Consider the following 22,357-nt stretch of genomic DNA (forward strand, 5'->3'; position numbering starts at 1 on the left):
TTTTTTTGTTTTAAAGGCTAGGAAAAAATGGCTAAAATGGGCAAGTCAATCTGCAGAAAGCACACTAGGTGAAAAATTGCATTCTCCAACAATTAACCATAGCATGTAATTACAGAGAAATATTTATTTGTGGACCAGAATTCTCAGTGTCCTTCTGTGCACTAAAGTACAGGTGCTGCATCATTTTTCAGATTTTCAAGCACCTTGTGAAAACGTTGCTGTAAATCCAAATGCACAGTGATAAATACCATAAACCTCACACATTCCTTTAACTTGATTTGAGAACATTTCACTGCTAGGTTAGTGGCTTACAATTATCCTTATTGAAGAGCAGAGATGGCACAACAGAGGGTTTATCTCCTTGTAAGAAGGGCAGGAAAGATCAAGAGTTTTCCCTGAATTCTGTCACAAATAAAAGCAGGCAAGCTCTCTGTTGCAGAACAGAGTTTACATTACATACACTGCTTTTAATTTTTCTGTTTTGTCCTGCCTTTGGAAGGACAATTAGGAGGCATTTCAGCACATAGTTTTCTGCAATGAAATTCAAATATTTGGATTCTTAAAAAAAACTTCAGTCTGAATTTGAACTGTTGTGAGGCCCTGGGATGCTGCAATATAAATTGCAACAAATAAACTAATAATTGAAATTCTGCAAAACCAGAAAAGAGGAGGTGGCAAGAAACAGGGCAGAAATCCTTGGCCCCAATGTCCATAGTTCCCAAACCTTTATCAGGCTCAAAGCTTCCTTCTCTCTCTCCTTTTAGTGTTTAGTGTTTGTCCCTGTGCTTAAACTCCCAGGGAAGGGATCTGTGCCCTCCTGCTCAGGGAATTCTGGATGGCCAGGAAAAAACCCTGCACCAGAGGAATTCAGTTCCTTGCTGGAGTGATTTTTTAGTAGCTAAGAAACCTCTCTGTGAGCTGGGTTACTAAAAAGAATTTCCTTACAGGGCTCAGGAGATTGCTGGTATCCAAGTTCATCTTGAAAGACTATAATGGAATGTTTTGTTTTATTTAGAATAATAAATTTAAACTCAGGGCTCAGAAAGTAATGCTGCAGGTTCCTGAATATTTCAGTGGACTGTAATTTCTTTTGGATGCTCTGTGCACTCTCTCTCTCTGTTTTATCCTCCAGATAAATTCTGGACAGTTCAGGAAAGGACCATGGAGATGGAGTTTAGAATTGGAGTTTAGCTCAAGCTTTCAGTTTCTGCCCTTCCAACTTAGCAAAGGAAGAAACAATTCCCAACAAGCATCAGCACTGCCATGTGAAAATATGTTTAAAACTACCTTTGAATATCAAACTTGCTCCTTAGTCTTTAATGTGTACAAATAAAAGCACAAGCCCTGATCACAGGGTAAAAATCTCAAAAGCAGCTAATTGCTTTAGCACACTGGAGAGTGTTACACTCTCAGAGTTATTAAAAAGCTGTTGTCCTGCTTTTAGGCAGCAGTTCATGCTTGTAAAGCCTTTGGGATATTTAAAAAACATTTTATCTTATTCCTTCTCTTTATTTTCCTTGTGATTATTCTTGCTCTCTCTGCTTTCATCTTTCCTCTTATCATTAGGGATATTTATCCACATAACACTGGTACTGATAGTTGGTTAATTATGAGCCCCAGAATGTTTTGTGGTTTGCCAACAAAAATCACAATTTTAAAGGAGGGATTTCAGTTCCAGGTGTAAAACCATGAAGTTGTGTAGAATATAATGTATCACAATATAATAGAATATATTGTATCACAATGTAATAGAATATATTGTATCACAATGTAATAGAATATATTGTATCACAATATAATAGAATATATTGTATCACAATATAATAGAATATATTGTATCACAATGTAATAGAATATATTGTATCACAATGTAATAGAATATAATGTATCACAATATAATATAAAGAAAATAGTTCTTAGGAGCTTCTTGTTTGTGTATTTTGAGATTTTTCTCTTCATGAAAAATACTCTGAATATCTTTCTGGAAAAAAAGGAGATATTTTTTCAGAAATACTGACTGGGCTCTACCAGAGCACAAGGTGATTTCTTACTGCTTTGGGCATTTGTAAGTCTCAGAGACTTTCTTCTAAAAATGAGAAAACAAATAATGGGAAGTAGCTGGAAGACTTGGGAAGCAGGAAAAGGTTTTGGCAATCATAGTTTTCCTGGCTGGTGTATTTATCATGTGTTTCCCTGGCTGCTGTATTTATTTGTTCCTATTGAGATAGGTGGGTAGAGACTGGGAGAATCCTGATAGGATGTGTGTGTTGGTCCTGGAAAAGGAAATTCTGCTGCTTGTTTAAAGGTCTCTCTGTCAATAAGGTGGAAGAATTTGGGGAAGAATGTAGATCTGGGTCCTGCACTCATAATTCTCATTTCCTTCACTAGAGAAGAATTGATATCAAACCTTGTTTCTGTTTTAAATAAAGATTTCACTTTTTCTGAAAAAAATCTTGTCCTTAGCTTTCTCTAGCTTTTTGCAATGTGAAAATCCATGTGCATTAAAGTACCAAGACATTGTCTGTGATAATTATGATTAGCTTAATTACTTTCTGTATAATTGTTTCTCAAGATGACCTCCTTTTTGGTGACTTCTATTCATTTATTTTAGGGGGGGGGGAAAGACTTAATTGGAATTGTAGATTGCAGAGATAAAAGGTGTGTTATGGGAAATAGGTCCAGACCTGTTTGTGCCAGGCAGTGGAAGTTGTTTTTTTATATTCTTAAGATTCATGGAGAAAAAGAATTTAAATTGATACAGTGTGTGTGTGCACAAGGTAATATCAACAACCAATATATTATTTCAAAATCTGGTGAATTTCTTTATGGAGGAGTAGGTTATATAGTGTGGGGGGCTCTGAAAAGAAAATAGAATTGTGTATTGATGCCTTTAGAAATATTATTTGAGGGCAATAAAATGTTCTCTGAAATTCCCTCCTGAGTGGAGAAAATGGAGTTTGTTTGCAGTAATTGCATTTTCTAGCATTTGCTTTTGCACTTTCCAATATGAGTTAAGCCAATTGGAACCTGTGATTTTGTTTTGCTTATTGGCAAAAGTACCATGTAAATTGATCTGTGATGCATTTACTGAGAATGCTTTGAAAATTTTGAAAGAGAGATGCCTTTCTCTTATTAGATTTAGATAGTATTAGGGTTCATTTTTGTATTTTAGCCTAATGTAATAGTAACCAAAAATGTTTCTTTTCAATTAAGTCTAAATTAAGTCCAGAAAGGACATTTCTGCTAAGCCCTACTGGCACTGTGAAGGCAGAGCTTAAGTTCCTGCTCTCAGCCTTAGTATTTGGAGTTCAAGGTCACAGCCATTTGAAACCACAGGATGGGCTGAAATTGGTCCAAAATTTGTCAGCCCAGGTACATCAGGATCCTGATAGTGCAAGGGAAGAATCTAAAGTTCTGTTGGACAAAACAGAATGTATTTCTCTGAACTGCAGGGGGTTGATGCAAGTGTCTTTATTATTGTAAATAAAATTCTGTTTAGGGGAGCAGCCTTCAGCTCTGCCAGACCAAGGTTGTTCTCACCTGAAAATCTCTTCTAATTTTCAAAGTTTCATATTTTTCATTTCCCTTAAAGGATCCCTTAGAAGGGATCTGGGAGTCCTTTAGGGGTTATTTTGCCATGGGAAAGAGGAGAGGAGAAGGAGCTACCATTAATTGGAAAATGAAAAGGGACAGACAAATCTATTGAGATTTTCAGGCAGGGTGGTGTCTCAGAATTTGCTAAATTTAAAGAGAAATTTAACAGCTGCCAGCTCCTTTGATTTTTAAGTTACGTGATTTGTTTTTTTTCCCCTCTTGAAAGCTCCATCTTTTAGGTTGCATAATTAAAAGCCTGAAAAGAAAGCCTTGTACTAGCAAGCAATCTGTGCTGCTTGTGTTTCAGATTTCATAATTTTAAAGTCAATTTGGGGGGACTTTTTACACCTAAAGTTGTGAGCTGCAAAATCTGGAGGCCTTTTTTATTTTTTTGCTTCTGAGGTTAGACTGAACAAAAACTTCAGATTCTGTTTCAAAACAAAGAGGTGTCATATATGAATTGTTAAAACTTTAGTGAAGATTTCTGTGTTTTAAAAAAGAAACAAAACAGGTTTTTCAATACCAGCAGCCCAGTGAAGTTCAAAACCAGCTGGAGATCAAAACCCAGGACAAGTTCTGTCAGAGTAATGCTAAGGAAGGGAAACAAAAGCTTGTGGCTTCTGTAGTGCTACACTTTTCAACAGACAGGAGGGGAGATATTAATCACAAACAGTTACATTAGAATAATGTTATGGTTGAGGTATAAAAACATAAAAGCAAGGAATGGTTGCCAGTGGCAGAGTGGCTAAATCAGAGCTGTGGTGCAGGGGGGCTCTGCAGCTCAGCTGCACCTGGGGATGCTTTGCCCAGTGCCAAAGTCACTCCGTGGACTTGTGGAGGAGAGAATGAGTGGAGGTGTTTGATGCCAGGCCCCAGCAGTGCTGCAGCATCAGCCAGAGCTCTGTGCAGGTGGGAAGGGACCCTGTGTGTCCCAGGGACGTTCCCTCCGTGCTTCCTTGCTTTCGTGGGTTTATGGCTCAGCCTCGGCACTATGGTAACGTAGTTTTTTGTGTTTAATGTTTCTCAGACTTGGTTTTCCATTGCCAGCATGGAGGAAATCCTAATGCATGAGTTTCAGAGGAGAAGGCAGCAGACTCTGAACCTGCTGTGGGGCTCGATCGCAAGTGTGAGTATTAACGCTGGAGCTGGCAGGGCTGGTGGCAATTGATGGAGCCTGACACTGCAGAGGGAAAGGTCAGAGGCAGAGCTTGCATTGCCTAACTCTTGTGTTTTGTTGTGTCTAACAGTGTTTTCAGCAAAGGGGAGCTTTAATGTACCAGCTTTGGATTTATCACAGGAATTCCAGGGTCTCAGCCTTTGCTTCTCCCTGTGCTGCGAGCTGATGTTTCCTTTGCACACAGGCAAAACAGTTTCCAGTGTCACTCATTCTCTCCTCTTGCTCTGTTGCCCATGTGTGTTTTCCCTTTCTTTTTTTTCTCCAAAATTGGAGGGGAAAAAAAAAAAAAAAAAAAAAAAAAGAGAAGAGGCATCTGAACTGATGATGGAATGCTTTTCACTGAGAGATCTTATACTTCATTTTTTGTACAGTTTTAGAAGCATGCTCTGTTTTTGTGTTTCTTATTTGCTGCCTCTTTTTTTTTTTGTTTGTTTGTTTTTAATTGCTTGATTCTGTAGGTTTTTACAGACACAGGGAGCTAAGCTGCATAGAAATTCATGTGTTTTCAGCCAGTGTGTTGGTTGATACCAGCTTGAGCTGTTCCATTGAGGACATTTGTGACTTGATTAAAACAGCCAAAATATTTTCACAGTCAGTTGGTCAGTCTCATCTTGGAAAAGATGGTTTTTTAACTCAGTTTTGGATCTCAGTACCTGAAGTGGGTTGTTGGTGGGATAGGCACAGCTTATCCTGTGGAAGCTCAAGTCTGTATAAATGCACTTAAGCATCTAACTCAGCTATTGCTGCTGAAGGAGAAATAGCAGCCTTGGAGATATTCTGTCTCTGTTTTAAAAAGCTGAAAGGAGCTTCTGTGTGTTGTGACTGTGCTGTAAATGCTGGGAAGGGAGAGTGGCCGTGTTCCTGTGGTGCTTTCCATGGGAAACATCTTTAGGAAGAGTTGCAGAGCTGCTGGCCAGTGGTGGGAGCAGCTGCAGCTGTGGGGACTGGGAATCTGCAGGATCTGCTCCTTCCCTGTTTATCCCTAGATGGGCTTGGTTATAGGGGAATGCTCCAGTTTTGCACTTTAGGGGCATTTACAGTGTACAGTAAATCTGAGATGCTTCACTTGCACATCTCTCCCTTGCACAGTTTCCCCCTCTTTATGAGGGGACTGAGATTTATACTTCAAGGCTTCTCAGCCTATTTCTCAGCATATGGCTGAAGGGTTTATGAGGCTATGAAGCAGGCATGAAAAAAGCTTGGTGTTTCATGGAAGTGTTGTGTGGTTTGAATAGTTAATGCACACATCTGCATATTCAGGGCTTTGCATCAAAAGCACTTGCATATCATTTGGGTGTAAATACAGGTTTCTACCACTCTATAGACAGCTAGTGTTACATTATTTCTCATTCCCCTACTTCCCTGTGGGGTTTGCAGGTAACAGCAGTCGAAAAATAATGTGATTTTCTACTTTTATAGGGACTCAGCAGTTAATGTTCACTGCCAGGCAGACTCCTTTTCATGTCTGGCAGCTCTGTAGAACTTGGGCTGTGTGACTAAACTGTGCTCATATGAAAGATTGTTATTGAAATGGGAATGGTTGTTCAACAGATTAAGGCTGCCTGGGATCCAAGTGCTTAGGGTGAGCTTAAAGAAACCCACTGAAACTACTTATGCAGGTTAAAAAAACCTCACCCCCAGCTTCTTCCCTTGTCCCATGTAATGGATAGATTTAAAGTCAGTCTGCTGTTCAGCTGGCACTTGGAGTGGTGTAAGTGGTTGCAGCCAGCAATAGGAATTCTGCCTTAGCAGCACTCTCAGACCCCCCACTCCCTGTTTGCTACATCACTTTTCATGTGGATCAGTGCCCTCTGTGCTCTGTGCCCACCAAATCCTTACAGCAGTAAAAATGAACCCTTGGGGGACAAAATTACTTGGGGCTGCTTGGGGGTTGTTGGCTTGTCAGACCAGAAGTCACAGGAATCTTCTGAGACTGTGCATTTACTGTGAACAATTCCATTTTTGCAATTCAGAGATAGCCATTGTTGCCTTTATTTGAGCAAGAGTGGTACTGACCTTCTGGCTCCCAGAAGAGAACAACTTGTCTAATTGCAGTATTTTCTTGATCAGTGATTACATTGTGCCCTTGCTTGCACTGGTGAGAGTAGATGTTGGAAAACATCTTAACCAAAAAAAGAGATGTTTTGAGGATACACATATGCACACCCTTTGTGTGTGTGTATATACACATAAATATGGGTTTCAGATACTCCAGTGTAAGTGACTGCTTCACAGACTTAGTGCCCTGGTGATTTTTGCTAGTTGTAATTTTAGTTTTTATCACACCTGTTAAGCATTTAAGTATTTTAAATGAACTCAGGTATTATGCTGTGAGTTAATAATTGGGGTTTCTGAAGTGCTCAGCCCAGCAAACACATCACACTTTCTCTAGTTTGGAAAAGGATTCTTCTAATTGTTTCCCAGAGTCACAGTGTGAATTGGAATGAATGATGTTACTGGTACATAATGCAAGTTTTGATGGTTAGGAAATCAGGTGAATAAAGACCAAATGCTAGCAAAGATTTAGTGAAGGAAAATGAGGAAAAGCCTTTCAACCTGTGCAGATACACAGAGATTAATCTGGTCAAGATAAAACTAAATTACCATGGAGGAGGAGATTTTTGAAGATGACTGTTTATGTTTCCATATTAAACACCAGGCCAGCAGATTATGGACAAAGGGCTATCAAAATACATGAAAGTGTAAAACTTGGACATGTATCAAGTAAGATGAAGAGTTTTCTGTGTTAAAACAGGCAAATATTGATAACTTAGCAGAAGCCTTAACATCTCCATGCTGCTTCTCTGAGAATATTGTTACCCCTAGCTTGTTTTGGGGGATTGATGGTTGTGACAAGTGTATCAAATTTCATGTTGGTGATATCTTTTATGTTTCCTGGGAGAAGAAAAAATAGCAATTTTTATCTTGTGCCCAGGAGTCACAGGAGCCACACAGAGTTTTTAAATAAAAATGCATTGCAGAGCAGCACGTAGTAGAGATGGGGAAGGGGAGGAAAGTGGGAAAGGATTGAGTAAAAAACTGTAGGAAGAGCATTTATTGCATCTCCTGAGCTTTTATTCTAATGCAGCACCACAGAGAGTTATGAATATGTACAAGCTGTATTTTGTTCAGATGTGAGGTGTCTATAAAAAACATAGTCTGCTTGGGTTTTTTTCAAGGCATTTGTAGCTTTTTGGGTTTCTATCCAGAATTAATTAATTTTGCAAAGATGACGTTTGCACACACACCTTGTGTAATTCCTGTTTCTGTGCTGTAAATATTGAAATAGCAGAGGGGCTTGACTGGTTCCCCTGTAAGTCTTGTTTAGGGGAAAAGTTAATCTTGTTGTATATACTTACAGCTTTACTCTGAAGCTTACTTTAAAAAAGAACCCAAACAGTTTCAAAAGCTGAAAGGCAGGTTTTAAACTAGCAAAGCCACTTCTGTTTAGGAGGACTGTTCTCACAAGAAATGTATAACATCTGATTCTGCCTTCCCTGGGACAAATGTTGTGAGTTCCAGAACTGGAAGATGAGCCCACAGATTTCTACATACATTTTGCTGCCTTTATGAAAAAAAGCAAAGACAAACTGCAGAAAAATCCCCATTTCTAAATGATTATTAGTAATAAACAGCAAAATGCAGGCTAAGGTATGAGACTTATCAAGCTTATTGTGGAGGCAGTAGCAGCTAGCTCTGATGCAATCTTAATTGTGATTTTTGGCAAGTCACAGTGGGACAGATTTTGTAAAGGACCTAACTTCTGTGAAGACACCACACTGTGGGACTGTATTTTTAAGGGAGCTCAGCACCCAGTATGTTTATTTGGAGGATCTGGCACTGACTGCTGGTGCCAAGTGCTTGAAAATCTGTTCTGAACTCCAAAAATCTGGCTCTGTGAGCATGATCCATGCCTGCTTCCAAACAATGGTATTAATTCCCCTGAACTGAGGGGAGCAAACATGTAATTCTTTACTTCTGACTCTGATGGTAAATGAATTAACCAGATTTTCCTTTTTCCTAGTTTGGCTGAGTTTTTGTGGTTGCTTCTACTTGTGTGCTTTTTACAAGAAATGAGATACTGCCACGAGCATAATAACAGAAATAATAATAATAGTAATAATAATAATAATAATATAAAAGTATGTTGCAAATGAATTGAAGCTTTGGGGAATAGACTAGGTCTTGAATAAATACTGGAATACAAATCAGCACCATGATTTAAAGACCCACAGCCCCAGCTGTCTGCCTTGGTGCTGTCAGGGCACATCTGGCAGGAATTCTGCATCTCTGCTCACCTCTGGTTCCTCACTGCAGGTCAGCCCAGGGGGCTGGCTCTGGATCAAAGCCTCACTGGCACATGCAGGGTGTTTTGTGCCACCTTTGGAGCTGGTTTGTCTGCTGGTGGTGCTGGGCTCTTGGCTGTGCCATGGCTCTGTGAGCTGCTCCTGTGCATTTTGAGGAGCAGCCTCAGTACCTGGGGGTTCCACTCTGTCACTGCTAGCTGTCTGCTTGTTGTGCCAGCAGCTCTGCTGTGGGAGCAAATGTGCTAATTAAGTCCTCTCTGTGTTTTTTTATTATTTCAGGAAACCTACCATATGAATATAAAATAGTGATTGCTGGGAATCATGAACTGACATTTGATAAGGAATTCATGGCAGACCTTGTTAAACAAGATTACTACCGCTTTCCCTCCGTGTCCAAATTGAAACCAGAGGACTTTGACAATGTTCAGTCACTGCTGACAAATAGTATTTACCTACAAGATTCAGAGGTGACAGTTAAAGGATTCCGGATATATGGTGCCCCGTGGTAAGTCTCAATTTAAACACTTTTTTACTGTTTATTTCTTGAACCTCTGCAGGAGTCATTCCTGTTCCATGCATGAAGCTGCTTTGTTGCTTTTTGCTGCTTTTTTGCCCTGCAGAACAGTGTCAGACTTAGCTGTAACCATTCTGAAGCAGTTGCTTTCCTTTTTTCTTCTTTTCTTTTCTTTTCTTTTTGGATAATCTCTATGTAGCCACGTGTGTGAAGTAAGACAAAAGGAACTGTAACTATTTTATTCTTCACTTAAACTGTGCAGTCAATACTGACTCTGTGCTTGTGGATTAACTGTGGTGGCATTTTGGGATGTATTAAGGAAACTCCATGACCTGCTATGCTGTTGAGCTATTTATATCTGCTGTGCTAATAGATTAGTGTGGTGGCATTTAACACCCACACAGCATAAGGGCACAAGGCAGCAGGTGCTTTAAGCCTTATTTTTGATCAGTTCTAAGCATTGTTTTCTTTTGCAAAGTTCTGATAAAATTTCCAAGCAGTTTTGGTCTCATTCCACCCACGTGTCAAGCATGTCATGCAGGAAAGATTGCTGCCCAGTTTTGTGCTAAGGAGATCCTTCCTTGTTTTTTCTACATGTCATTTAATTGTGATTCTTGACATCTTTCTGTGGAGCCTTGGGTGGCACTTGTTCTAAATTCTCCTGCTGAGAACAGCCACAATCCTTTCAGGCTTTACCAGAGACCTGAGCTTGAGTGATGGTGATAATCATTCTGCTGCCTGGCATTCCCAATTGTCAGCAGAAGCACTGAGATGCTAATTTATGCACACCTATAAGAAGGGCTTATCATAAGCTTACAACTTATTTTTGATGTCAGGCTTGCTTTAAAGGTGAAAGTAGGAGAGGAAGGAGGGATGAGAGGGGTTGAGCCAGGAAATGGGACAAGCCCACACATGCATTAGGAATTTTCCCCTTCATCTCAGCTTTGTTGTCTTGGCCTGCAGAGCTTGCTGATGCTGATGCTTCTGACAGTGCTTTTTCCTGGTCATATTGTGCTGGCTGGAAAACTGTGATCTAGCTCTGTATCTCACATTCTTGACTTGAGCTGCTAATCTTTTAATTTAAGTCATAGCCTTTAGCTACTAGTTTAAATCAGCCTGACATTGCTTAGCTAAAAAAAAAAAAAAAAAAAGTGATGCTCTAAATCCTGCCATATCAGCAAATTGGGAAAGATGATCTTAATTCAGGTTAGGAATCATCTCCTGGAGACATTTGAAAGTAATTTTTTTTGTAATGGCAGCACAGAAGGCAGGGCACTTTAGGGCTTGGGTGGTGAGGTGGGTTTGGGGTTTGCTGCCAAGGCTGAGGGTGTGTTCAGCTGATTTTGTAGGTGTGCATCAGACCTGCAGGGCCTCTGCAGGAACTCAGTCATTAGGAAGTGTAGGCATATTTCCAGATTTATTCAGATTTACCTGAACTCAGCTTCCTGCTGGAGACACCTGGAGAATCCAAGTCTGGAGGAGAGTGGGTTTGGTTTTCTCAAAGGCTGGACCCTGTTATGCACTGTTACATTTACATTTATATGTACTGGCAATATATCATGTTCTTTTTTATTTTCCTTCCCAAATCTACCATGGAAATCTGTCATTCTTTTATCTCCAGCTGCATTTCTAAGTTCTTTCAATTTGCAGGTGTACACATGGATTTAGGATGTTTGCTCTGGAATATTAAGGGACATCACATCAAGGCACTGAGTTGTCTTAGCTGTAAAAAGTGAATGAATCTGTATCCTGACCTAGTCAGGGAAGACAAACCTGAATTAATCTTTCCTGTAATCCATTGATAACTGAATTTTTCTGATTAGTGATGCATGATAAATGAAGCCAGATTGTTAGAAACTGACACTGAGCTCGAGCCAAGTGTGGACTTCTCTCTCTTGAATGATACTTCATTTGAGTTTAGCTGTGAAAAATTGTCAAATCATGTTTTGAGCAATGCTGGTGTGGAGTTGAGGATCCCATTTTCAATACAGCTTTTTAGGTCAATCAGTCAGTCTGTGTTGAGAGCAGAAATTTGGTATTGTCCATGTGTTTTCTCTCTCCCCTGCCCTCCATTTATTTTTTTAATAATGACAATTTCTAGAAAATGTGAAAATTTACTAGTTTTTTTGTATTTCAAAGGAAGGAAAAGTCCCATCAGATATTAGAAAAATCTGCTCTAAGTTTGTTCTGTGCCTGGAAACTGAGACGGAATGATAAGACAAGCATTCTACCACTTCTTAAATTTTTACCCTCTCTCCCCTCCAATCACATCTTGCTCTATTCCTATAAATCTTCAGATTGCCCCAGAGGAAGAGAACTTGTGGGGTTTTGTATGTATTTATGGCCTCCTTACCCCAATTAGTTCTGTCACAGAAATGGAACCCTGGCCATTAACCCAGAAGGTGTGCCAACCCTAACAGGAGATGAGTTGGCACATTCAATTTATGTGCAGTTTTGTAAGTATTTCCAGAGGGGGGGAAAAAAAAATCTCATTTGCTGATAAAGCTACTGGTTTTAATTTAAAAAAGAGGGATGAAACCAAGAATAACAGATGTGATTCTAGAGGTTTCAGCCTGTCAGGGGTTTCTAAGAAGTAATTGCCAGAGTACTGGGAAGGCTGGCTATAAGTCATCTACCTAGAAAATGTAAATTGCCAACTCAGTGTAAATACAGAAAAGAAGTATCAGTTCATATTCATTACATGTTATTACTCATGGTACATCTAAAAGCTTTCTAAAGACCAAAGAGAATTCAAGTAGTGCCTCCTAACTTACAATTTAGCAGAATTTGTGAGGAAAAAAAAAAAAACAAACTTGCAGTACATGGGAGCATTCATGTGGATTTGCAATTGGGATGTGTGGTGGTGCATAACAACAGCCTCTAAGGAGCAGAAAATTTGAATTTAGCCTGATGGCTCTGAGAGTATTAAATGGCATTGGCTGGAGGGAAGTTGAAAAGAAGAGTATCAGCCCCTAAAAGAGAAAAGTGCAAGGGTGGGACATAAATCACATTCAGAGCTCTGCTCATTTTCTGAGGTGAAGAATGTAACTGACATTTTCACACCTTAAACAGGAGATTCTTTGATGTACCTTGAAGGAATAAAATGGCTGAAGATTTTCCATTTGGTCTGCAGATAACAATCCACAAAAACATTCCCCTCCTTTCTCTTCCTTCTGACTCTGCCCTATGAACCTGGCTTGTTTGGTGGGAAAATAATTGATAGTTTATGCAGGGAAAAAATCTGTAAGGTTCTAGTGAAAAACATTTTCTCCTTGGGAAATTTGAGATTGAGGTTTCTTATTAAACAGGACAGAAAATACAACCAGTGATGGATTTATGAATTTTTAAATCTTAGAACTCCCTCTGTGAAGTAAACATGAGCATAACTCATGCTGATGGATCTGTGAAAGGGTAAGGAGAGGCAGTCTGTTTTTACTGCAGCTTTGGCTGCTGAATATGCATAAGTGAATTAGTGTAAGTTTGACTTAAATTCAAATGTTATTTTAAAATACGTGTTGTTTTTTAAAATTATATTTGAAATGGTTCATCCATGCTAAGGGCTGAATTTACCCTAGTATGCTGTAGACATTTGAATACAACATTCTCACAATGTGTGTTTCCTAATGAAGCTTTAAAAGCATTCAAACCACCAGAGGACTGCAGTTAACTGGAGCCAGAATTTGTTTAAACCACATTTTGACAGAGACAATTGTTCAGGGAGAATATTTTTCATTCTTTATTTTGTTCTGCTGATCGACTCTATAGGTAACTTTTGTGGGTTTTTTGCTTGTTTGAAAGAGAAAAGTAGTTGGAAAGAAGAAATGTTCTGATGTACTTTATTTTGTGTGCACTGAAATTCGTGATTTTTAGTTTTATGAATAACGAGGCAATAGCCTTATTTATGGATTTCAAATTCTGTTCTGCATAAAAATTTCACCAAAAATGTCAAAAGCTGCAAGTGTAAACTGATCTAACAAAGCAATCCTTTACATTATTTTCAGCTATGGGTGTCTGTGAGCAAATTCCACTCACAGCTAACAGAATGAGAAGTAAAGCTGGAGATCTGGGACTTTCAGCCTATATATTTGTTTAGATAACTGGAGATATATGTACCTTTCTGAAGGAAGAAATGTGTGGTGTAAAAGCTAAATCAGTATAAATCAATCAATGTGTGTTCATGGTTAACAGAATCAGCTTCATGGGGATAACTCCAAAGCACCACGAACCTAAAAGATGACAATCAATTATTTAAATAATGACTGAAATCTGTGATTTTTGCATCATTGAGGTGAAAATGAATGCATCCTGAACGGAGCTGGGAATAAAGCTCTTCCCTCCTGGCATTTTGTTGAGTTGTAGCTTGTTCAGTCTCAAGAACAGAAGCACAAAGCTGGCCTCCCAGTTGCTTTTAATGAATACTAGTGGGTTTTTCCTATGTCCAAGAATTTGATCTGTAGGGTGATCCAGAGGTCAAGAACAAACAGCTCACTATCACTCACGTCTCTGGAGCCAAGGCTTTCATTTGCTTTTTTTAGTAACTCTAGAGGAAGTGCCCTAACTCTTTTTTCAGAAGCAAAGTTTTAATTGGCATAGATAATGCAGCCTTAAGAATGTGGAGACAGGTTCAGCCATCTCCTTTAAAAATAATGTTCTCTGAAATATTTTCCTTTTTTTTTTTTTTTTTTTTTTAGCCCAGTGTAAAATTTGGGGTTTCATCAAATGATTTTACATCACTTTAAAATTATTTCTCTTACTCTGTTTCTCTCTCTGCTTCATTTGCAATGATATTTTAGTACAAGCAGCTCTAAGTTAGTTCTTCTGCCTCGTTCTGATCAGTGTTTTCAGACTCTGTTTATCCTGTCAGAAAAGTGTCAGAGGGTTTTTTTTTTTCCTTTCCAATTATAAGTTTTGTAATGCATCATGGATTTTGCTGACAGTCTTCAAGTTCTTGAAATAGCAAGCAAATTAACAGCAGATATTGAGCGTGAGGACTGGAAAACCAATTGGCAACTCTCATGATGGGATTCAGATACACTGATGGCTTGGAATGGATCTCATTTCTTTTATTTTCATGGTCTTAGCTGGCAATTAGCTTGTGTCTGAAAAAAGGAGGGATAGAAATTGGACTATTCAGCAATAAAGTTCTGTGCTATTTAGTGGTGAGGAAACCAGGGGAGGCTGGATAAGGCTGTGTGTGTTGCACCAGTTTTTCAGGAATTCTGGTGTTTATGCAGCAGAAGTCAGCAACTGATAAAATTATTGGCAAAGACAGAAGTCTCCTGTCTGTGTGTTAAACAAACACACCACCACTGCAGCGTGGTTGTGTTTAAAGGTGCAGGTTTCTGTTTCATTTTTCTTGGCACTTGTCTGCCAGGTCTCAGTTTGGAATCGAAGAATGAATTCCCCCTGGTCTAGAATTGCAGTGGTTTGTTTACATTTTTTGCCTTGTTGGGAATGTAGCTGATTTTTCTTTGGTCTCCTTGATACCAGATTCACTTCCAAGGAAAAAAATTGTCCTGCTTGCTTTTTAAAGGCTTTCTTTCTTTTTTCTTTTTTTTTTTTTTTTTAATAAAGAGTGGGATGCTTGGTATTTTAAATACACTCACTCCTAAGTAATTTTTAACACTGTGATGCAAACCTGCCCTATTTAATTCTTTGGAAAGCTCTGCTTCATGGCACTGGGGCAGATCATGAAGTTTAGGTCTTTTCTTCAGGCTTGACTTAATCAGAAATAAGAACTTTAGAGTATTCATTGCCAGTGTTAACAAATAAACTGTACCTATTTGTGAGTGGAATTCTAGCCAGTTAAATTCCAGCTCTTCTAGCTCTTTTGAATCTTTCCTGGTGTGGGAACAGGGATTTGAATTCTTCCACATCAGTACAAACAAACGATTGTGGAAATCTGCTCTGAGTCTCTAATTCTTGCTCCATTTTCCTCTAGTTCAGCTTTTTGCTGTGCAAAAAAAGCAGAGAGCCAGAATGAGCATGAGCTGTGGTATTAGGGTGCTGATTATTTATGGTGGCCTCCTCATTTGTAGGTTAAAGTGTGGTTTGCTCAACAAGAAGGACATTTTGATGGGCAAGTTGTGCTTACACCTGTAGTTTTGCTTTGGCTGGTGTGTTTTTACTTGCCAGGAACAAGCAGTTTGCTTTCCTTTAGCTGGACACTGGAATAACAGAGTGGTGACTGTGTGCAAGGGGCAGGCTGAAAGCATTCACACCCACTGAGGGGTCACCAAGAGTAGGAGAGAGAATATTGCAAAACTCCTGACATTTCTAACTCTGCAGCATCAGAGTGTGTCTTGGGAGGGGGTTTGAAGCCCCTTAAAGAATGGGAGCTGGGAAAGAGGAGTGATGCAACAGTTAACCCAAACCTGAGACAGGCTGTTCTGTACAGGGCTGGACTCCTTGCAGTGTGTTGATGTTTGCTTGAATAAATCCTCCTGTGCAGCTTCTGCACTTCAGGACTCCTGCTTTTCCCTTTCCTTACACCTGCACATGCACCATACCTCTTTGTGGTGGTCTGGTACAGGAGGGAAGAAAGACAAAGCTGAAAATACCATGCTGTTAAGGTTAACTGGAAAATTACTTCTCTCTACGACAGCCACCTTTGCAGTAGGAGAGAGGAGAAGTAAGAGAGGGGCTCAGCTTTGACAAGCTGACATCAGAATGAATTTTGCATTGCGTGGAGCTCTTCAAGCCTCATTACTTTAATTGCTTCATTTCCCCTATGCCCTGAGCAAGAAGAATTAGGGAGCAGGTGGATGCTTTGAGTGACAGGCAGAGAAGCCTGTTGGAGGCTGTGTGGGTGAGTGCAGTCAGGGTCAGACTGCTTGGAGATGGCATGGAAGGGTTCAGGGCTGTCTGGCAGAGCTGCTGAGCCAGAGGAGCCAGGATTGCACTGAGGAACTGGGTGGGATAACAAGACTCTGCTGTAGGGCAGGGAGGTCAGGCACGGGCTGTGTCTGTGGAAGGGTGTAATGGTTTGAAAGCAAAACCTGTGAGAGACTCCAAGTCAGAAATACAATTTAATAAGAGAAAAAAATGAGAAGAATAAAATACATGCAGTAGTAGTAAAGAAAAACCACTGACAGAGTCAGAATACAACCTGACACCTGCTAGTCAGGGTGGTGGCAGCAGTGCAGATGAAGTGCTCTTGTTGAGCAGTGATCCTGTAGAAAGGTCTGGTAGCTCTTGTCCTCTGGAATCCAGTGGAAAAGGGCAGCTTTGGTGTCCAAAATCTCAGTTTTTCTCTGGGTAGGAAAGGCTTGGCTCCTCCCCTGGCTGGAGCATCTCCCAGTGGGATGATGGAATTTTATCAGTCATGCCCTGGGACTCACTGGCCATTAACAGGAGATATCTCCTGGAGGGAGGATGGGCTGTGGGAAGATAAAGATGATTGCCCAGCTGGTTTAAAGATGGCCCATTAGCAGAGGATATCTCCCACAGAGATCAGGGTCGCTGGTTTCAGCAGATGGTGATAAAATACACACTTTTGGGCACATCTTTACACTGTAACCCAGGACAAGGGGCAAGGCCCATCCAGTTTGTGTTGGGTCTGGCTGAGCTGGAGCTCATTTCCTCCCAGTGCTGTGCTCTGCACTGGGAGCTGGAAAGGTGTTGATAACACACCTGTGTTTTGGCTACAGCACCAGCACTGTTTTCTCCAACATCCCTCCCCTCCATCAATAGGCTGTGCAAGATTTTGGAAGGGGACACAGCTGGGACAAAGGAATTTGCCATACCATATGACAGCTCAGATATAAAAGCTAAGGAAAGTGGGGGGATGATTTTTGATATTTACCAGCACTCCATGTGATGGAGCCCCACTTGCTGGGAAGTGAAATGAATGAAATTAGGATGGAGGAGGTGGCAGGGAAGAAGGTGGTTGGGGTATGTGAAACAGATGCAATCTACAAGTGATTTGTTTCACAGTTCATCTATTCAGGAAAAACAGGAAAAAAATGTGGAAGAATTATCACAAACAATAAAGCTCACATGATGTGATGGTGAAGAGAAATGGAGAAGCAATTATTTTTTATTTTCTTTAAATCCAAAAGGAAGTCAAAAAGTAAGTGCCTAGATTTTGTTAGCTCCCAGTGAAGGGTAAGATTTCTCATTACTGTCTTCTAGATGTTTTGGGTCATATTTATCTAATACTTATTGATTAGAATGCTAACTTTACCCTGACATGTGTATAAAATGCTTCAAGTAATTCACAGAAGCTGTGAAATAAAGCAAAAATTGCACATGCACTTTAAATAAGAGACCACTGATTGTGAATCTGAGCATAGACATAAAGGTCAAGAGTGACAACTACATTCATCAGATTTTCATGAGAATCTGTTCAGTAGAATAGACCTGGCACCTTATTTCAGAAGTGGTCAACACTCGTGGATTCAGTTGAAAATCAAAGAGACCCATGGGTATTTATAACCACCTCTAAAACACTTAGGTGCTGGTCCATATTATATAATTATAATATATTAAATATTATAAATAATATAATATAAATAATATATAAAATAATGTATATTATTTTGTATCTGCCACCCTGTCTGTCCTCTCCTCCTGGAGAACTCTCACCTTCAGCTTTTCTGCTTTGGCAGCATTTGTGGGATGGGTGGAGCTAGCAGGAAGGTTGTGGGGTCTGGTTCTTCAGAAAGCCAGTTTATCTGTGTTCATATAGAAATCAGTGTGTCTCAATGACAAAAGCAGATATGTACAGCTGCTAACTGTATTCATTCTCTGAGTCAGGTTTATTGGTTTGTTCCTTGAGAAGATACTTGTGATTGTGTATTGCCTCCAATTTTACATAAGTAATATATAAAGTGAGCTTTATGTAAGAAGGAAGGCTGTCTTTCAGTCTCCTTTTCCTGGCACAGATTTTAATGCATCTTGTTTTCAAATACATTTCAAGAAAGGTGTTCTCTTTAACACTTCTCTTGGAGCTCCATCTGGGCTGCTTGGGGCACTTCCATGACCTGCACTACAAGAAAAGGGAGAAAGGCAACCTGAGTTGCTAGGTCTGAAAGCTGTAGAACTGAAGTGTTCCCATTTTAATTTGGGATGCCCTAAAACACTGTAATCTTGAGTTATGGCTACCTGAGTTTGGATTTTCAGTTTTCAGTAAGTTTGGCTCCTTCTTCTGACTATAACATAAGTTTTGTGTTTCTTGAGAAACCTGCTGAGTGCCAATTTTAGGAAGATTGTCTTCCACTGCCTAACCTGCAGGTCTTTTTTTGTAAAATCCTAGATTTATAGGGTTCAAGAGCTTATATTGCTGCATGGATAGAGGTGGAACATTTGGAAAATGACAAGCATAGATCTCTCTGCACAGCTCCTTGGGGGCCAGATGGGGTATGTGGCATCTCTGCTGGGCTGTAGCATCTGGTCCCATATTGCAGGGCTTGTGTAACATGCCAGTATTGTGTTTCTGATCCACATATGTACAGCTGAAAAGTACTGTTGCTACAAACTTTAGAATCACCTGATATCAACCTAGAAATTCAAGTGAGCCTGAAGGAGTGGGATGAAGGTGTGACTTATTTCAGAGAAGTATTTTGTTGTTGTTTTGTGCATTCTGGAGATGGAATATTCAGAGATACACAGACTGATGGTTCATGTGGAAATGATCTAGCACACAAGAGCAAGACCTAGCTGTAAGGATGTGCCTGTAGCTGATAATTACTAGCAGTCAGTCTGCCTAGAATGTACACCTTTTCTTATTTATATTCCAGTCCTGTAACCTTCCCTATTCTCTTGTGCCTTTGTTCTATTAATCTACAAAACAGGGCTTGACTTGTGATTAGTCCTCAGAGGTTGTTTCTATTAATCAGGCTGCAGAACAGGTCTGCTTGGATGTTCTGCTGCAAGTGCTTAATGTGCTTTCCTCATCAGCCCCAGCTCAGAGCTGCTGGGGCTGTCCTAAATGGCACTGAAATCAGTGAGGTGTCTGCTGCACTTTCTTTGTTTTTACATCTTGATTTTGTTGCTTTAGGAGGGGGGAAAATAGAGGGAAGTGATTGCAGTCCTGTTGAAAATTGCAGAGTGACATGTTGCAGGACGGGTCCTGTCACAGCAGAACCACTGATTACCTGTGTTTTGAATGTGAAGAACCTGCCCAGTTAAAAGTGTTAGGTTTAAAATTCAAACTTTGCTCATAGTTTGCTGAGTTTAAAATTCTTTGTAGAATTTGAGGGATAAGTTTATCCCCTTAACTTTCAGAGGGTCATTTAAGAGAGTGTGTATTTCTCTGCAATAGAGGTAGAATAGGTGGAAAGCCAGAGAGATTTTTTTGTGAAACATACATATATATCTAAAAAATAAAAAATAGTCTGAGAGCTGGTTTAATAGAAAAAAACCAGACAACCCCAAACTGAACTGTTTGTCACACTTCAATTATTAGAACTTACCATAAAATCTGAACAATAAGCAGCATATGTAGTGAGAAACTAACCTAGTTTCATTGTAGAAGAAACTCCTAACTATAAAAATGTAATGATTTATTCTTCTAATTAAATGCCTGTAGGAGGAAAGTGCATATTTTAAAATGTATCAAAAGAAACAAACCAGATCCCTAGTTATTTTATTCTATATTGTTCCTTTGGCTTTATTTATTATTTTTTTTTGTAAGTTTCTGTTGTGTTGGTGATGTGCCCCTTAGCCAGCTCAATAGTCTGTCACTGGACTGAAGAACTGCTGTCTGTCTTGTTTTTTTTTCTTTCCCCTCCTTACCATTTCCCCAATTATCAGAGAAATCAGTCTTCCTGCATTGATTCATTTCGACCAGAGTCTGCAAGGCAGAGGGAATCAAATTAACTAATATTTTACTTTTGCATGTGATTAATGCTAATGCTTACAGAGAAGAAAATACTTTGCTGTGATTTAATTTTCATTCTCCAGTTGGATCCCAGTGATTTAATTTTGCAGAGGGTTGTCTCTCTGCTTATTGTCTCCTAAGGAATCATAGAAGTTAGAGATGGAAAAGACCTATTAAATCATTCTGCTATTGCAGGATTGTGTCCTACACTATATTTTTGAATATTATGCCCAGTTTCAATGAATGAAGAAAAGCAGTTTATTCTTTTTGAGATTGTACCTCAGTGTAGTGAAGATATTACTGATGGGAACTAATATTCTGCTTATATGTTTCTTATACTTATTTAAAAAAAAATCCAAATTGTGCCATGTGTGATGAGTTGAGCCTAAAGACTTTTTGTACCCTTCATGATGTTAATTTCTTGCAGGAAGTCCAGGCTTGCATCACACTATAATGTTGTGGTACAACCACATGTGTAGCTCAGATAATTTTATTCTTTTCCCCATTCATGTTGCAAGCCCATGCATAATTTGCTGTCAGCTGCTGCCCCTGAGTCTTTTATTTTATCTTAACAGCTTTGGGTTTCTTCCTCTCACTGCTTATTTGTGGTTTTCAATTCTCTTCAGATGCATTAGCCTGCTTTTTTTTTTTTTTTTTTTTTTTTTTTTTTTTTTTTTTTTTTTTTTTTTTTTCCCAGAAGGAATCCCCTTTTCTTACTTATCTCAGTGTTTGTAACCTCCTTTGGCATAATTTCTTTCCCCACTGTCATGTTTATAACACTTCTCACTATATTGAAATCTGTGAATTTAATTAATGCACTGTTTACTCGTTCTTCCAGATCATTAATAAAGATGTTAAATAAAACTGATCCTAATACCAATCCCTGTGGCAATCTGCTAGCACCTCCCTTGTGCTGCTGCAATCTATTTATTTATAGCCCTTTAGCCACTATTCAGCCATGTGATAGTCCTCATAAGCAAGCCAATTTTAGGGTTTTGAAAAGGGATTGTGTCACATTTTGCCAAAGTCTGGGTTGATACAATCACTGCATTATTTTAATCTACTGACTTGGCTGAATTTAATATATGTACAAAAATTAAATGTAATGAAATGGAGCTGTGGTTTTGGAGCACTTTGAGCTCTTGGCAGCTGAGTAGCTGTAATTCTCCTTTCTTAGAGCAATTACACCTCCTCCACCCCCACCCACCCCAGTTCACCATAATTTTATTCTGTGCTGCTTTTTTTACTAGGAGCCAATCTCAGTCTTGCTCTGTAATTCACAGTGTACTGATCAGTGCTTCCCCAGGATTTGACTTTAAATACCAAACTACTATAGATGGAATTGTTCTGTTAGTATTTGAATTGTCTACTGACAATTTGAGTTGTCTGTTGATTGTCTGCAGTTGTCATTTTCTTATTTTTTATTTTTTTTCTATAATATATACAAGTATACACATGTCTAGTTGAAATTTTATTTATGTGCTGTAAAAGCAATAGAAAACTCCGGTCTTAATTTTAATCTCATCCTTGTGAAATTTGTAAGATTTACCTGTTTGTTTAAGTTCAATGTGGGTTAAGTGCTTACTTGCTGTCCAGCTTGGGGGGTATGCATGATTTATTTAATAACATACTGAATTTGTATTTTGCTTAAATTTAAAGATATTTAAAGTGGAGTAGGAAACATTTTGCACCTCACAACTTCATTGTGTGCATCAGTATAAACTTGAATAATGAGTTGTGTCACCCAGCAATTGAATTAAACCAATCTTGTGACATTTCACCCTCTCTTCCTATATTTGGCTTGATTTTACAAGCTCTGTGCAAAAGCCCATTTTCACTCTATAAATTGTAGTGTGGAGAACCTGTTTATCCCACCTTGGCTGGAATGGGATGCTGTGCCAATCATCACACCTGGGATAAGAGCAAGTGCTCAGATCTGGGTC

At 39.3% G+C, this 22,357-nt stretch overlaps 1 protein-coding gene across 1 annotated transcript in view; it reads left to right on the forward strand.

Moving 5' to 3' along the window:
• MPPED2 (metallophosphoesterase domain containing 2) overlaps nt 1-22,357 on the forward strand; it is a 90,829-nt gene that overhangs the window by 41,057 nt on the left and 27,415 nt on the right. Inside the window, exon 4 of the mRNA XM_056491885.1 lies at nt 9,358-9,583. Within this exon, the coding sequence (XP_056347860.1) occupies nt 9,358-9,583 (226 nt within the window). The remainder of the gene's footprint in view (nt 1-9,357; nt 9,584-22,357) is intronic.

The sequence above is a fragment of the Oenanthe melanoleuca genome, chromosome 5 (genome assembly GCF_029582105.1).
Source record: "Oenanthe melanoleuca isolate GR-GAL-2019-014 chromosome 5, OMel1.0, whole genome shotgun sequence".
NCBI classification, from domain to species: domain Eukaryota; kingdom Metazoa; phylum Chordata; class Aves; order Passeriformes; family Muscicapidae; genus Oenanthe; species Oenanthe melanoleuca.